Source organism: Jaculus jaculus, chromosome 1, assembly GCF_020740685.1.
Source record: "Jaculus jaculus isolate mJacJac1 chromosome 1, mJacJac1.mat.Y.cur, whole genome shotgun sequence".
In the NCBI taxonomy this organism is placed as follows: Eukaryota; Metazoa; Chordata; class Mammalia; order Rodentia; family Dipodidae; genus Jaculus; species Jaculus jaculus.
Genome location: NC_059102.1, coordinates 174024685 through 174042792, shown reverse-complemented (window position 1 = coordinate 174042792; position 18108 = coordinate 174024685). Strand labels below are relative to the sequence as shown.

Below are 18108 nucleotides of genomic sequence, written 5' to 3'. Positions count from 1 at the left end.
TACATTTGTGTTTGTAGTTATTATTACAAAAGATTGGATGCAAGCTGAAAGATTGAAGAACTAGGCAGTCACTCAATCCATGAGGTTAGATTCAGGTCGAAGATTCAGGTCCCAGTACCTGCTCAGTCCTTGAGGCCAAAGAAGAATGGAAGCACCCATAGGGGAACAGCAAGATGAGACATGCAAACATCACATGCCAGCTAGTAACATAGGCAAGGTGACAAAATAAGAAAAGGCCCTGGTATTCTCCTGGAGCTTCCTTATGTACAGTCCCCCAGCAGAAGCATTGCCCCTTTGGGAGAAATGACTTTTTCACTCAGTTGACCCTACCTGGAGATGCCCTTGCAGATCTGCTCCAGCGATACCTCACTCCATTCCCTGATATGGTCAACTTGCCAACAGAACTTGACCTTGATAGGTCTATCCCTTATCACCCTGCCAGAAGACAACATCTTCTTAAGTCATAATTTTCATTTCCAAGTAAAGACAATAACAAGGTCAATAATTCTGCCCAAAACATTATAACTATCTCACACGTAGCCAAACCTCCTCTATTCTTTCCCCTCAAATACATGGCAAAATTCTTTTAGGATTCCATTGTTTCTAATATCCATCAACTTACATACAACACTTTTCAACAACACCTAACTACTGACATTATCTCAATTGACATAAATGACAGAGTAGAGAAATAGAGGAAAGGGGAAAGGAGAACTTAATATGTATGTACACATGCATAAACACTCATTTTTATTAATTATGTACAGTGTGTGCACAGCCATGTTAGTGGCATTGTTAGCCTCCTCCCTGTCGCCCTCTCAGCAGGGACCCTCCTCATGGAGGAATGTGGGTCGTGCATTGTGGGGTTGGCCAACAGTTATGGGTAAGAGGCAATGTCTCTGTGCATAATGTCACAACATGCGGCTCTAACAATCTTAATGAATAGGACAGAAACATAATTACAATTCTCATTTCTATATCCAGTCATGTGGTCTTAGCTGGCATTTGTAACTACCTTCTTTCATAACTCAGTTCATAGTACTTCCACCCTCAGCAAGCACCTCAGCAGGTCTTGTTTTGTTTTATACCTGGAGGGGTGGCACATACCTTCATTCCTGAAGTGTCTGCCCATTTATCCCTCTGCCTTGATTAGGTTGTTATAGTTTCCTGTTAACCTTGACCATAAGACATGGTAACCCCAGACACACTCTTCCTTACCTCCATTGTGGAGGAGTCCAAGGCCCTCTAGCAGTCTGGATCAATCAGCCCTGATGTCATCTGCTGATGCGAGGACGTCAGCAGCTCGAAGACGTCAGAAGGTAGTCTTAACTTCAAGTTCACTAGAAAATTTTGGTGGCTTCTGGAGGAAGCACAGTCCTCTCTGGAACAAAAACTTTTCAACCAACAGGCATAAGGTTGTGGGAATAAGAAAAATGTTTGCCTAGTGGGTCCATAGGGATGATGATGAGTTGTACATTTCCCATTCCTCCCTCCCCATGCCTTGATTACTAGACTCATGAGTCCTGGCTAAAGGAGAAACACCTTATATTGGATGCTGATTCTTAACATATACCACAGAACTGTTCTTAAGTCCTGTAGGCTATTGCTATGAAGTTGGTGCTATAGTACCTTCTCCTTCCTAAGAAGAAACACTTGTCCCAAGTGGAATATGGAAGAAAAGGTTTAAACTTCATAATGGTATGAGAAAGGATGACAGGCCACATCTCCATATTTAAATCAATGAGCAGGAAGCATTTGAAGGAGCTTGCTCTACAACAGCCAATGGGCTGTATTAATTAACATAAAGGACTGTTCCAATGGCACACCTCCTACCCAAAGGCTCCTCCTGCCAAAGGTTCCACAACCTTTCCAAACCTAAAAAGGCTTGGGACCAAATCTTGAAACCTCATGAGCCTATGAGGAACATTTCATTCAAATGACCACATAGATATATGATAAGAAAATAAAACACTTCTAAGTAAACCCATGACACCCATTACACTATTTCTTCAATATTAATTTTTTCAGGGCAGCAATCACATCCTTATTCCTAAGGCTGTATATTATTGGGTTGAACATGGGAGTCACAATAGTATAAAAGAGAGAAAGCACTTTGTCAGTTCCTGCAGAGTGGGTGGACTTTGGCCTTAGGTAGGTAATAGAGGCAGATCCGTAAAACAAGACCACCACCAGCAGGTGGGAAGAACACGTGGAGAAGGCTTTTGCCCGTCCTTGAGCTGTCGGCAACCTCAAAATTGTGGCAATGATTTTGCTGTAAGAAGCAAGTACCAACATGAAAGGGAATGCTGCCACCAGTACAACTACCACATAGACAGACAGCTCATGCCCAGCAGTGTCCCCACAGGCTAATTTGAGAATGGGGGGTATATCACAGAAGAAGTGCTCTATTTTGTTAGAATGACAGAAATCCTGGGAGAATATCTGACAGGTTTGCCCTACCTGAATTGGAATACCTACAAGCCAGGAGCCTGCTGCTAGCTGAAAGTACTTTGCTGGGTTCATGACTAGAGGATACTGCAAAGGGTTGCAGATGGCCACGTAGCGGTCATAGGACATCACAGCAAGCAAAAAAGATTCAGTGGTTCCAAACATAAGAAAAAAGCACATTTGGACAGCACAGCCCAGCATAGAAATACCTCTATGCTGAGTCCAAATGTTGAACAGAATCCTAGGGACAATGACTGACACATAACAGATTTCCAGAGAAGAAAAATTTGCCAAGAAAAAATACATGGGTTTCTGTAATGCAGTATCAACTCTGGTTATAACTATTATGAGGCAATTTCCAACCAAGATAACTATATAAATGATGGAGAATGCTCCAGATAGGAACCCTTGAAGGTTGGAAAGATCAGAGAATCCAAGAAGGACAAACTGCTTCACTGTGGATATGTTGTCTTCTGAACTCATCTCTTCCTGTTTCATCTGTGGGAAAGATGTAATATTTAATTTAACATTTTATACATATATATATATATATATATATATATATATATATATTATATATATATGTGTGTGTGTGTGTGTATGTATGTGTGTGTGTGTGTATATATATATATATATATATATATATATATATATATATGTAAAGAAAGATATTATTTTAGAAAAAAAAGTAAAACAGAAATAGATGCATTTGTTCCTAATGATAGTAAATAAAATAAGTTTATATGAAAAATCAATTTGGAAAACTAGTACTATGTTAGCTAATTTAAAAATACAAGCTTTTGTCAACCATTAAATTTATGTGATGTTATTTAAATTACAATCATGTTTTTAGTAGGAGGGGTACATGGCTCAGTTTTTAAAAGTTCCTGCTTACAAAGCCTGTTGACCCAAGTTTAATTCCCTTATAAAGCTGGTCACAAAACTGGTGTATGCACCTGGCTGGCATTCATTTCCAGAAGCAAGAAAGCTTGGTGTTCCCATATATTAAAAATCATAGTAATTAGTTAAAACCTGAAAACATGTTTTCAGTGTAAAGTCTGCAAAATAAACAAAAATTAATGCTCAAATTTTGCAATGAAGAGTAAGGATATGAAGTGATTACTGTCTACAAAGCTAATTAATTCTTACATGAATACACATTCTAATTTCATATTTATTACATAATCGAGCATCCTTTTCAACTTGTGTCTGTGCTTGTCATAAATCCTTCACCTCCTCATCAGTTTATGATTTAGTGACTTTGTCTTCCATCTATTGTTTTGTACCATGTGTGTGCTCACAAATATAACTGGATTGTTGTAGGATTATACATTTTTATTTTATCCCTAGTTCTAGGTTACAATTTTTTGATTATATTGGTATTTTTGCATTGTTAATAATATTTTGGTTCATAAAAATCATTTACTAAGTTATTATATAAATTAAAACAAGTCAAAATTTCTTCTTTGAATATTCCCCAAAATATAAACAATATTTGTTTTCTAGAGTGCAGGTCCATGTAAGTAATATATGAAACAGATCTTACATATGTATCTCTGTTCATGTTCACAATATTGGTGAGAGTCAGGACTAGAGAAAATATTTTATTTTCATTCACTCTTGCACATGGAGCATCTCATATTACTGTTTCTATCTAGTAAAAGCTATGTTGTATCCATAGCATGTGGTACACGTAGAAGCACCTATAATATTTTGGCAAGTGCGGTAAGTCTGGAAGGCAGCCAGTAGATGAGCTTCAAACACTCATTAAGCATGAATTTATTTTGACATTGACCATGTCCTGGAAAAAATTTAAAATACTCAGTTTTCCATCAATATGTAATTAACTTGATAGTAATTCAATTTTATATGTTATAATAATGGTGTGAGAGTAGATTGGTGGTTATCAGAGGCTGGGAAAGCTGTGGGTCATGGAATACTTGGGTTTAGGGATGGATGAAGCAAGATGGATTGATTAACACTAATTTCTAGGTAAAGTAGAAATTCTGTTGTGTCATGCATGGTGGTTACCATAGGAAAACATGTCATGTTGTTGGCAAAAACATGGTATACTATTTTAAATCTATGCTTCAAACCATACCATGATTATCCATAAGTCCATTTTAGTTTATCAAATACAACTTAACATAAAAAGGAAACAAATAATGTAGATGCCTTTAAAAAAATTGTTTAACTTGGGCTGGAGATTGGTACATCAGTTAAAGGTTATAGCAAACAAAGCCTGCCAGCCAAATTTAAATTCCCATGCCTCCCACAGAAAGCCAGCCAGGCAGCCATTCATTTGTAGCACCAAGTGATCCTGCAGGACCACACATGTGCATATGTACACACGTGTGTGCCTACACAAACACACAGATGGACAAATAAATGAATAAATAAATAACTAAAAATAGCTTTGTAGCTAGGATGCCTACATATTTCCAGTTTAGGTTACCAAAATTTCTTTTTTGTAATGCACTACTTTACAAAGCATTAATGATATTTATACATACATTGATTTAGCATCACATCTAGATAATAATGCTTGCTAATTGATATAAACAAAGAATTTCTTTAGTACTAGCCTGATAAAATGCAAAACCCATGTCATTAGTATCCACTGTCTACCTAGCTCAATTGCTATGAAAATGTACTAGATGTCTTATTTCAAGGCTAAACAAACACCTGTATAAATAAGTTTGTATTACATAAAAGTAATTCATATTTACCTACTTGGATTAATATTGAATATAATACATACCTTTATTTGCTGTGTTAAAATAAGACAGAAAAGAAGACAATTTTCTAAGTCAGGTAATTTATTTTATGTGAAACAGATGCTAACTACTTTTGCAAATATACTGTGTTTTTAAAACTAAACATGTTCTTTAAGTATTAACTATATTCTTCTCTAGGGAACAACTCCTTCCCAGTGTGTTCTTCTAATTGAACTGAAATAATCTACATGCCAATGAAGAAGTCTTCTACAAAACATAAAACAAAATAAAAATGACATGGGAATCATAGCATTATTGCATGGTACCCATCTTTGAGATTGTGAAATAAGCTCCCTGTAATAAAATATTACAGTCCTGCTTTCTTCTGTGAATGTAGAACATTTAAGTGTATAAGAGTACATATTCTGAATATTAATAAATACTGACTTTATGCCCAATTACTATTTTTTTTAAATCTTTGTTTATTTGAGAGAGAAATAGAGAAAAAGAAACAGGCAGATAGAGAAAGAGAATGGGCACACCATGGCCTCCAGGACACTGTAAACAAAATCCAGACACACTCCCAGCCTTACGCATCTGACTTACCTGGCTACTGGGGAATTGAACCTTGGTCTTTAGGCTTTAAAGGCAACTGCCTTAATTGCTAAGCCATCACTCCAGTGCCTACTTCTTAAATTGTGATTCTACATTTTCTCTCTGTAGATTTTTTTTTCTAAATGCTACCATGTTAAATTTTTATTTCTTTATCTGAAAGAGATATAAAGAGAGAAAGAGGCAGAGAGAGAGAGAGAGAGAGGGAGAGAGAGAGAGAGAGAGAGAGAATGGGTATGCCAGAGCCTTGAGCTGCTCCAAACAGCTGCTGAAAACCAGCTCCAGACACATGTGTCCCCTTGTGCATCTGGCTTCTGGGGGTCCTAGGGAATTGAATCTGGATTCTTTGGCTTTTCAGGCAAGCACCTTAACTGCTAATCCATCTCTCTAGCCCTGTCTTGTAGATTTTGATCCATATAATTAAAAGGAAGATTTACATGAATCAGGCATTGAGATCATTTTAATGAAATCTTGAAAAAAAAGGTATTAAGAAAACCAACAAAGAATAGTGAAGAAAGAAAATGGGAGATTTATTTCTTGGGTGCAACTCAACTCATACAGGCTTTAAATGTTTTCTTCTACTTTAGTCAATCATAAAACCATTTCTGTTTCTAGTACTTGTATTTTCAACATTTGATTATAAAATATATGTGAGCACAATAATAACATGGTTTGTTTAGCATGTGAAAGTTCATATTGAGAGTATGATTGAGAAGATATGCAGACTTCTCTCCCTTATTCTTATGTTTATATTTGCCTTGGTTTCAATATTATACCTGACTAAAATAAAGTTAAATAGAATTGATTGAAATATTATTTTTGCTTCAACAATATGTATATATTTACTTAAAATTCCTATATAACCATGAAAACCAGCAATCAACATTTCTACATTCATCAAAATTGTGACAGTACAGCACTGTTAAATAGTGAAATTTTATGTCTTTGCTTCTTAGACATAATCATATTTTCTTAAATGTACTATCAAAATTCTATATAAAATGAAACATCAAAATTAGAGATCATGTACTAAGAAGATTTTTATCTGTATTTTTTTTCTTGTGTTTGAGTTGTGTGTGTGTGTGTGTGTGTGTGTGTGTGTATGTGTGTATTCTCCTGTTTGATACATTTGTTTTTATTTTAATTTTTATTTTCTATAAATCTGGAATGGTCTTCAAGCTATGTCTATAAAATTAACATTTTCTTTTAATTATTGGAAGAAGGCAATAAAGATGACTTTAAATGGCCCTTTTTACGTGTCAACCACATGTGTCTTCAGCAGTAGGTTCTTACCACTAAGCTTTGGTGGGTCATCAAGTACTCTGACAGAAATATGTCTTTCTTTTATGAAATGTTGTAGGTCTCTCACAAAAGCTCACTGTGGATGATTGCCTCCTCCTGGTAGTGGGAGTTATAGGTAAGTGCCCATTAAGAGGAGGAAGATAAAGATAACTAATATAAAAGAGTTTATAAAAGAGTTAGAGAGGAGAGAGAGGGAGAGAGAGCGAAAGAGAGAGAAAGAGAGAGAGAGAGAGAGAGAGAGAGAGAGAGAGAGAGAGAGAGAAGCTGAAATACATGGAATGACATGGTTGCAAGCTGGAAAAGAGTCAGTCCCCAGACAGTCAGCACGTCTAGTGCCAGAAGGTGCTACATGGGTGACTGGGGAAAAATGACCAATATCTGTCAAGAAATTCATGGTCTCAGCTACTTAGCAGCAAATAACCTGTTGTGATGCTCACACAAGTATAATAGCGGCACACAGCCTTGGTGGGAAACAAACTGTTCTTGATTGGGCTAACTGATCCCCTCAGTGGTACTGGACCCATAGCTGGAGCTGGGAAACAAGTCAGAACCATATCCAAACACTGGCCCGCTCTCCATTATCAAACTACCATCAATCATGGGCTACAAGAGGGCCTACTACACCTATTAAATTCTCTCTAAAAGCCGGGTGTGGTGGCGCGCACGCCTTTAATCCCGACACTCGGGAGGCAGAGGTAGGAGGATCGCCTTGAGTTCAAGGCCACCCTGAGACTACAGAGTTAATTCCAGGTCAGCCTGGAGGAGAGTGAGACCCTACCTCGAAAAACAAAAAACAAAAAACAAAAAACAAACAAACAACAAAAAATTCTCTCTAAAAAAATAAGGGTTATCCCATTTATCTGGTGCTAAGTTTACTCTCCACTGGAGAATCTGGTTCTCTTACAGATAGATGCAGATCCTAAGGAGAAAACCACCCCATCATACCTCAAAAGGGCCCCAGATGTAACTAAGAATAATTGGTAAAACAAGCAAGGGTGCTATTTTCTTAATGAACCGGGTACCAGCAGAAGAGTGAAGGAGATCAACACAGAGAACAATCAACTCCTAACAAATCAAATATCCAGAGACACAGAGGCTCCCAACACCTCATCACTAAAGCAGACCCAAATTGAACCCATCATGGCTCAAGGAAATTTTGAAATCATTAATTTATTTTATTTTCCTCTAGATTTTAAAACAAATAGAACAAACACTTCATAGCTTTGGTGTATAACATCTTTCAAGTACCTTAATACATCTATAAAACTAATTTGTATGTTTATGAGTTATGTGGTAGCTACATAATTGTTCATTCTTGTCTTCTTTTCTTTAATGTCCCTTGTGAAATTTGACGATGATATAAAGGGATAATTTTGTCTTTTGCATTATTGTGTAATATTAAAAAATCATATATCTCAAGTAGATGGATTTTATTAATATATTGCCTATAACTGTTTTTAAAACATAGAGCAATTGTGAATGCTTGCAATTATATATTTATAATTATTAATTATTTAAGCATGAATAAGGCCAAATAACCACATGAAATATGTGTTCATAAAATTCTTTTTTTATTAGTTTTTTATTAGTTATGTACAAATTGTATGTACAACCATGTTGGTACCATTGTTAACCTCCTCCCTGTCCTCCCTCCTCTGAAGGGACCATCCTCCTTGGGGAATGTGGGTTGTGCATTGTGGGGTTAGCCTTCAGTTATGGGTAAGAGGCAATGTCTCTGTGCATAATGTACCATCATGTGGATCTAGCAATCTTTCCACCCTCTCTTGTGTGAATTTCCCTAAATAATCTTAGGCTCATTTTAGGTCTACTTCAGTGATGAGGTCTTGGGAGCCTCTGCATCTCTGAATATCTGGTTTTGTAGGAATTGAGTGTTTTAATTTTTCTATCTCCTTCACCCTTGTGCTGATACCAGGTTCACTAAGAAAGCAGCATTCTTGATCATTTCCCCAATTACCCTATGGTTTCAGCTGGGGCCCTGGTGAGAATTCTCCATTGGAGAGTGAAGTCAAAATCTGATAAATGGGATAGCCATTATTATTTTAGAGAGAATTTAATGGGTGTAAGCCCTGTTGTTGCCCATGATTGATGGGAGTGTGATAATGAAGAGCAGGCTCATTTTTTTGGATATGCTTCTGACTAGTTTCCCAGAACAAGCTATGGGTTTGGTTCTACTCAGTGGATCCATTAGCCAAATCAAAAGTAGCTCACTACCCACCAAGGGTGTGTGCCACTATTGCACTTGGGTGAGCATCATGTCAGATTGTTTGCTGCTGAGTAGCTTAGACCACAAGTTGCTTGGACAGATGTGGTCATTTTCCCCCAGTCACTCATGTAGCACCCTATGGCACTAGACAAACTAAATTGTCTGGGGACTGACACTCTTCCAGATTCCAGCCACGTCACTCCATGTTCCATACCATCATATGGTGTCATTGGCAGTAGGGTCTTACTCTGGTGGGTCATCAATACTCTGACAGAAATATGTCTTCTTTTGGGAAACCTTGTTGGTCTCTCTGATCAACAGCTCATGTGGATGTTAACTACATTGTGGTACTGGAAATTACAGGCCAGTGCAAAGGGAAAGAAGGAAGAAAAAGGTAGGTAATATCAAAGAGAAAGAGAGAAGAGAGAGAGTGAGAGAGACAGAGAAATAGGAAAAAATTAAGGTTAGTTTTCATCATACCCTCTCCAGGGCCCTATGATTCAGGTGTTCCCTCTAAGGACCTATGATAGTTCAACCATTTAGTTTGTCTTTTAGGATATGGGAGTGTATGGTACCATTGCCATTTGGGTCCCGTTTTGGGTGCCCTTCCCACCTTAACCTCCCCTACTGCCGCAACCTCCCTATTGCCTGGTAATAGAGATGCTTATTAGGTATGTCACTATCTTGGGCATATTCAGGTTAGGGGCTACAGATAAGTGAGACCATGAGATAATTATCTCCATGTGGTTTGGTGAGTTCTCTGAAAATGATGTGTTCCAAATTCAACATTTTTCTTCAAATTCATTGTGCCATTTTTTCTTAATGCTGTGTAGAATTCCATCCTAATGGACATGTGGGTTGGTTCCAGCTCTTAGTTATTATGAATTGAGCACCTGTAAACATGGTTGAGCAAAGCTCTCTGAACTGAGGCATATAGCTTTTGGGGTAAATGCCCAGTAAGGCAAATTTTTAGGAATCTCCATATTGCGTTGCATTGTGGTTGTACCATCTTGCGTTCCCATCAACTGTGAATGAGGGTTAGAATTTCTCCCCATCCTCACCAGCATTAATTTTCATTTGATTTTTTAATATTTTTTATCTTTACTAGGGTAAGGTGGAATTTCATAGTTGCTTTAATTTGCATTTCCCTGATGATTAGGGATGATGAACATTTTTAAGTGTGTGTTTACCATTTGTATTTCTTCCTCTGAGAACTCCCTGTACAGTTCTGTGCCCCATTTTGTGAGTGGGTTGTTTGATTTTTTATTGTTTAGGTTTTTGAGTTCTTTATTGATTCTAGAAATTAAGCCTCTGTCAGTTGCATAGCCAGCAAAATTTTTCTCCCATTCTGTGGGTAACCTATTGGCTCTGCTTATTGTATGTTTGTGAAGAAACTTTTTAGCTCATGTGATCCCAATGGTTGAGTGATTGTTTAAGTTCCTGACTTACTGGGTTTCTTTTTTTTTTTTGTGTGTGTGGAAGTATTTTCCCATTCCTATATCATGAAAAGTTCCTCCTGATTTTTATCTCATCAGTAGCAGAGTTTCTGGTCTTGTATTGAGGTTTTTGATCCATTTGGACTTGATTTTTGTGCATAGTGAGATGTGTGGATAGATTTGTTTCATTTTCCTGCGTATGGTTATCCAGTTTGTCAAGTACTAGTTATTGAAAATGCTGTCTTTTTTCCAGACTACATTGTTAGCACCTTTGTCAAATATCAAGTAGCTGTAGTTTCTTGACCCAAAGTCCAGGTCCTCAATTCTGTTCAATTTATCTATAATCCTGTTTTTATGCCAGTACCATGTTGCTTTTATTACTATAGCTTTGTAATATAGCTTTAGATCAACTATAGTGATGTCTCCAGAGGTGTTTCCTTTGCTAAGGATATGCTTGGAAACTCGAGGCCTTCTGCCCATTCCATATGAATTTTGAGATCATTTTTTTTTCTATCTCTGTGAAGAAAAATGTTGGGATTTTTATTGATATTGCATTAAATCTGTATATTGCTTTTGGTAAGTTTGCCATTTTCACAATGTTAATTCTGCCTATATAGGAGCATAGAAGGTCGTTCTGTTTGGTCAAGTCCTCCTCAATTTCTTTCTTGATTGTTTCTATGTTTTCATTGTATAGGTCTTTCACATGTTTGGTTAATGTTATTCAAAGGTATTTTATTTATTTTTTGTTGTTTCTACTGAAAATGGGACAATGTTACTTATTTCTTTCTCTGTATCTTTGTCTTTTTCATATGGAAATACTACTGATTTTTGTGCATTGATTTTTTCACCTGCTACTTTGCTGCAAGCATTAGTCTTTAAGAGTTTTGAGATGAAGGTTCTCAGGTCTCTTATATAGAAAATCATGTCATCTGTAAGTAGGGCTAACTTAACTTCTTCCTTGCCAACTTGTATCCTTTTTATTTCTTTCTTCTGTCTTATTGCTTGAGCTAGGACTTCCAGTTGAAGGTGAGAATGGGTACTCCTGTCTTGTTCCTGAACTCAATGGGAATTCCTTCAATATCTCTGCATTAAATATTGTTTGGGCTTTAGGAGCTTTATATATAGCCTTTATTATGTTGAGATATCAACCATCCATGCCTATTCTCTCCAATGTTTTGATCATGAAGTGATAACGTATTTTGTCAAAGGCCTTTTCTGCATCTATCGAAATGATCCTATGGTTTTTGTGTTTAACTTTATCCATGTGGTGTATTACATTGACAGATTTCCATATGTTGAACCAGCACTATGTTGCTGGTATGAAGCCTACTTGATCAAGGTAGATAATGCTTTTGATGTATTGTTGAATTTGGCTTACAAGGATTTTGTTCACTATCATTGTATCTTAGTTCATCAGGTAAATAGGCTTATAGTTTTCTTCTCTTGTGGCATCTCTGCCTGGGTTTTGTATTAGGGTGATAGTAGCTTCATAGAAGGAGTTGGGGAGCTTTCCCTGTTCTCTGATTGTGTAACACAGTTTGAGAAAAAAAAATGGTTTCAGTTCTTCCATGAAGGATGATAGAACAGCTGAGAAGCCATCTGGTCTTGGACTCTTCTTTTGAGGGAGGTTTTTGATGATCTTTCAATGGATGTGATAGGTTTGTTTAGTAGATCAGTCTGCTCTGAGTTTAATTTTAGTAGTGATATGCGTCCAGGAATTCATCCATTTCTTCCATCTTATCCAGTTTTGTTTATTTTTATTTGAGAGCAACAGACAGAGAAAGAAAGAGACAGAGAGAGAGAGAGAGAGAGAGAGAGAGAGAGAGAGAGAGAGAGAGAGAGAGAGAGGTAGAGAGAGAGAGAGAGAGAGAATGGGCACTCCAGGGCTTCCAGCCACTGCAAACAAACTCCAGACGCATGCACCCCCTTGTGCATCTGGCTAATGTGGGTCCTGGGGAATCCAGCCTCTAACCAAGGTCCTTAGGCTTCACAGGCAAGTGCTTAACTGCTAAGCCATCTCTCCATCTTATCCAGTTTTGTCGAGTAGAGGTTTTTGTTTTTGAAATAAGTCCTGATGATTCTTCCAATTTCACTTATGTCTGTTGTGATCTCTCCTTTCTCCTTTCTCATTTCTAATTTTGTTACTTTGATGTGTCTCCCTTTTTTACTTGATTGAATTTGGCAGGGGTTTATCAATCTTGTTTATTTTTTCAAAGAACCAGGTCTTTATTTCATCAGCTTTCTTAATTGTTTTCTTAGTTTCCAATTCATTAATATCTCCTTTGATCTTAATTATTTCTTTCCAAGTGGAGCTTTTTGGGTTGAATTCTTGTTTTTCCATTGTCTTCAGGTGTATGGTTAGGCTATTAATTTGGGGTCACTCTGTATGTGTTATGAAGGCGTTTAGTGCTATGAATTTTCCCCTGAGGACTACCTTCATTTGTTTCTCATAAGTTTTGATATATTGTGTTCTCATTGTTATTCAATTCTAGAAATTCTGTAAAAAAATCATTTTTTATTTTGTCCACTATCCATTTATTGTTTAAAAGTGTGTTGTTCAGTTTCCATGAGCTGATGGGATATCTGGCACAACTTTTATTGTTAATTTCTAGCAATATAGCATTGTGATCTGATATCATGCAGGAAATTATATCGATCTTCCTAGACATATATGAAAGCAGGCTTTATCACCCAGTATGTGATTTATTTTAGAGAAGGTTCCATGGGCTGCTGAGAAGAATGTGTAATCTGTGGATTTGGAGTAGTATGTTCTGTAGATGTCTATTAGGTCTTATTGATCTATGGTGTGGTTGAGCTCTTTTAGTTCCCTGTTAATTTTCTGTTTGGATGATCCATATATTGCTGATAGTGGAGTATTGAAGTCCCCAACTATGATGGTGTTGGTGGTTATTTCTGTTTTGTTTTCAAGTCCTTTTTATTTTATGAATTGTGGTGCACCTGTGTTTGGTGTATAAATATTGATGATTGTCATATGTTCTCATTGGATACTTCCCTTGATAAGTAAGAAGTGGCCTTTGTTGTCTTTGTTAATTACTTTTGGAAGCATCCAGCCATTGCAAACAAACTCCAGATACATGCTCCACCATGTCCATGTGACTTATGTAGGCTCCATGGAACCAAACCTGCATCTCTAGGTTTCATAGGCAAGCATCCCAACCACTAAGCAATCTCTCCAGCTCATCCTGTAGCTAGTTTTCAAGAAGGTATGATGATTAGGAAGGGATTGGTATTTCTTGAGTGAGACATACTGGTTGTGTATGTGTGTGTGTGTGTGTGCGCACGTGTGTGTGTGTATGTGTGTTATGTTGGGACTGACCATTTGAGAATAGTATGTCCATCAAGTCTTTCTGGCACTCCCATGTAAAGTGAGTGCTTGATATTTCTGTGTTCCCTAGTATTTGCTCTGCTTAGTGGTGGTAGAGTTCATTCTTGTAGGTACATGTGATTGCTTCATGGGTGGAGTAAGTGAGGTGGTCTCAATTTGGATGAAGCAGTGCAAAGAGAGAAACATGACACTTTGACTTATGTAAATTACTGTTAGCCCCTATGGTGTGGGAGGGGTATTGCTAAATAAAATATAGATAGTGAACCTCAGTTTGATTTACAGCCCCATTGTTTGTTCCTGTGCATCCACATGATGGAGTTATATGCATTCTTTAGGAAGTTTTGAGCGGTATTGCTTAAACATGCAAGCCAATGCAAATGCCACGTTGTTTGACCCTACACAGACTGAAGGAAGTGGGATTCATACAGAGGCTGATCAGATCCAAATACCAATGATGAGTAGTGTAGGTATAGATGTGGAAAGGTGAGTATTCAAGCAGGTTCCCAACCTGTCCATATAATATAATAATGGTAGGTAGTATGAATATGTGCCTGTCATAATCCTGTCTGTGTAATAATGTTGGGTGGTGTGGGTACAAGCCAGGTGCAAGGATGTAGTGGAAAGGATACCCACCCTTCCCTAATCTGTCCTCACAATGGCAGGTGATATGGACATACAGTGGTTGAAATGAGAGGATAGGCTCTATTCCCTAAATTGTCCTTGAAATGCAAAGGTGTTGAAAATGCTGAAGGAGACAGAATACACACCCTTTTTATAGCTATCCTCACAATGGTGTGTATTGTGGATAAGTTCTGCACAGGTAGAGGGGAGAGAATATGCATCCTTCCCTAAATTATGCTTATAATGGCCTATTTCCCATTCTTAAGTTATTTTCACAGTGGCTATAGCCATGCCCCCAGGTGGATGGGCAAACATGCCCTTACCATAGCTATTCTCACAATGGCACATGTTACTCCTACTGAAGGGCTTGGGTATGCACCCTTCTTTAAATTGTCTTCATAAGGACTGTTCAGGCTTATGGCAGGGAGACAATATGTGCCTTTTATAGTTATCCTAACATTGGCAAGAGTGCACATTGTGCATAGTGGAGGGAAGAGGATATGGCCCTTTCTTAAGTGTTTGGTGCTGCACTGTGGTGGAGCAGAGCTCATGCAGACATTTCCTAAACTGTCCTCATAATGGCCATTGTCATTCGTAGAAAATAGGAGAGTTTCATAACAGGTGGGAGAGCATAAGCTGTACTCACAGTCCTGGAAAGGAGGACGGTTGGAGGAAAGAAGCTACATGCACTCCCCTTAGCTGTAATCAAAACCATGTATGCCTATCAGGTAAAGAGGAGAGGATATGCATCCTTCTCTGTTGTGCAATGTGTGTAGTATTCTTGCTACTGTATGTTCTCTTAAAAATTGACCCACTTAGGGCTGGAGAGATGGCTTAGCCATTAAGGCTCATGTGTATGAAGCCTAAGGACCCAGGTTCGATTCTCCATGTTCCATGTAAGCCAGATGCACATGCTGGTGCATGCATATGTAGTTTGTTTGCAGTTGCTAGGGGCCCAGGCATGCCCATTCTCACATTTTCATTCTCTCTCTCCCTTTCTCTCTGTCTCTAATATATATATATATATATATATATATATATATATATATATATATATATATATGTGTGTGTGTGTGTGTGTGTGTGTGTGTGTGTGTGTGTGTGTGTGTGTGTGTATGTATGTATTTGACCCTACTTATTTGTCAGTTGTTATATATTTCACTTAATTTCTATTACGTTTGCAGTGTGCCACATGTGATGGTTAAGTTCTGTAGCCAACTTTCTACTGGTTAGGAGACCACAGATATTTCTTTTGGTTGGGTCTCTGAGTTTGCTCCAAGAAGGACTGACTGTAGGAGAAGTTCCGTCCTTCAGAGTGAGCCCTTCTTCCAGAATGGGTGACCCTCTTGGTTGTGGAAAGAAGCCCTGAGAAAAAGGAAAGAGAATCTTCTTCCCACCTTGCTGCCTGTGCTGCTTGCTGGTGAGTGCCTTCACTTGCACATGCATCTATCCTTTCTGGCTATCATTTGTCAGCATTGAAACCAACTTTCCTGAATTTTCCAATGTAGACTGAAGACTGCCTCTCTCTAGGAGGCCTATAGGTTTCCAGACCTGGATTAGTACTGCGAGGCATCCAGCCTCATGAACAGAGCAGCTACTGGTTTCCTTGACTCTCAAGCCCATAGATTGCATTTGTTGGACTACCATTATCTATCCCAATTAATCCCGCCTTGTTAATACAATTTATTCAATTAGCTCTGTTCCCATGGAAACCCAACAACTGTACTAACCTTACTCTTTTTTCCTACATGCATGAGTATCACATTTGTCTATTCACATTATTTTGTAATTTCCCTTTGGGATAATATGTGTCTCTTTTGGGCAGCATTAAAATGTCTCATTTTAAAAATCTTTTGACAAAAATCTATGTCTTTTTATTCACATTTTTCATACAAGTATTTTATATTTGTATTATTATTTACTTCAATTGTTTTACTTGTACCCTTACCCCCTTTCCACTGACTCCTGTCTTCTTTCCAAATAGTTCCTCTTTTTTGATGTCAGATTTTTCCTTTCTCTCCTTGATCATCCATGATTGCATGTCGATGGGCCCAATTTTGTGAAGTAAAAGTGGCCACTGTGAGGTCATTATTGCAACAGCCATTTTGAGTCTGGAAGTGAACGGTCAAAAGCTTTCTTCCCTGTCCTTGGGCTCTCATATTCTTCCCAACACTTCTTGCACAATGTTCCCTGACAGTTGGCAGGTATGACGGAGATGTCTCATTTAGTGTTGAATACACAATAATCACTCATTCTTAACACTTTGACAGGTTTTGAGTCTGCCTAATCACCACATGTACAAAAATAAGCTTATATGATCAAAAGCAAGAGCCACACTACTGCATTGGCATGGACATAAGTATTTAGGTAAGAATTTGGTGGGCACAACATATCCATTTATCTAAATAACAGTAGTATCTTCTCCCCTAAGGCCTATAACTTTCTAAGCCATTTTCATTTGGCTAAGTTTTTAATACTGGACATGAATTTATTTCTGTGGAGCAGGCCTCAAATATAATCAGAGTTGGACTGGTTCCCATAGCAGTTCCACCACCATTGCACACATGGATACATCTTGCCTAACTGGCCAGCTTGTGATTAAGACTACTGATGACATTTTGCCTTAGCAGCATGATTAGCACTTTCTAGAACTATAACATCTAGCCCTCCTGGAAGAGGCTTCCAGCTTAGTTCCATGTTGGTTTCAAAGTTCCCTATGCCTTTGCATTGGCAATTCAATTTATTGTCATTCAAATAAATTATTGACAGGTTAGCAATTACTTGTGTCAGTTGGTCAATCATTTTAAATTTGTTTTATAGACTGTGGCTTTCTTCCTAATTTTTATTCTTTGTGGACTAATGATTTTTCTGTACTGATAATGTTTTGAGTACCTTGTTATTTTATTTTTCTTAAAGTGAATTAAACTCACACTTGAATTTTGATAACCCCAAGACTACACAAATCCCTTTATTTACATGTGAATATTTTCAGCTGAAAAGTTCAATTTTTATTGCCTAAAGTACTTTACTTCTCTCAGACTTAGTGGAAAAAAATAAAACAGTATGTTATATATACTTTGTATTCCATATGGCATGAGATAGATTAGTAATAAATTTAATAATAAAAATAGAGTAATAAAAACTGATAGGGGATATTTTATAAATTCTTCCTTTTTTTTTTTCCTTCTATCAAAGAAGACTGCATCCAATTGCAAGCCTATTCATGAACTCAAGATAGTCCATATAGAGAAGCCAATAATCCTGATAGGACTTGTACTTACAAATGTAGGTGATACACAACAAAATCAAGTACAAAGTTGTAAGGTTACTAAAATGTGAATATATCTTTGTATCTATCCCAAGATTAATTAACAATGTATAGATTTTATAACTTATGATGTG

General features: G+C 37.4%; 1 protein-coding gene across 1 annotated transcript; it reads right to left on the bottom strand.

Annotated features, from left to right (window-relative positions):
* Positions 1-2001: 2001 nt before the first annotated feature.
* On the bottom strand, positions 2002-2952 carry LOC101611622 (olfactory receptor 10AG1-like). The gene has a single exon (XM_004667761.3). It carries the CDS (start codon positions 2944-2946, stop codon positions 2002-2004), a length of 945 nt encoding a protein of 314 aa, XP_004667818.2. The 5' UTR covers positions 2947-2952.
* Positions 2953-18108: the final 15156 nt, after the last annotated feature.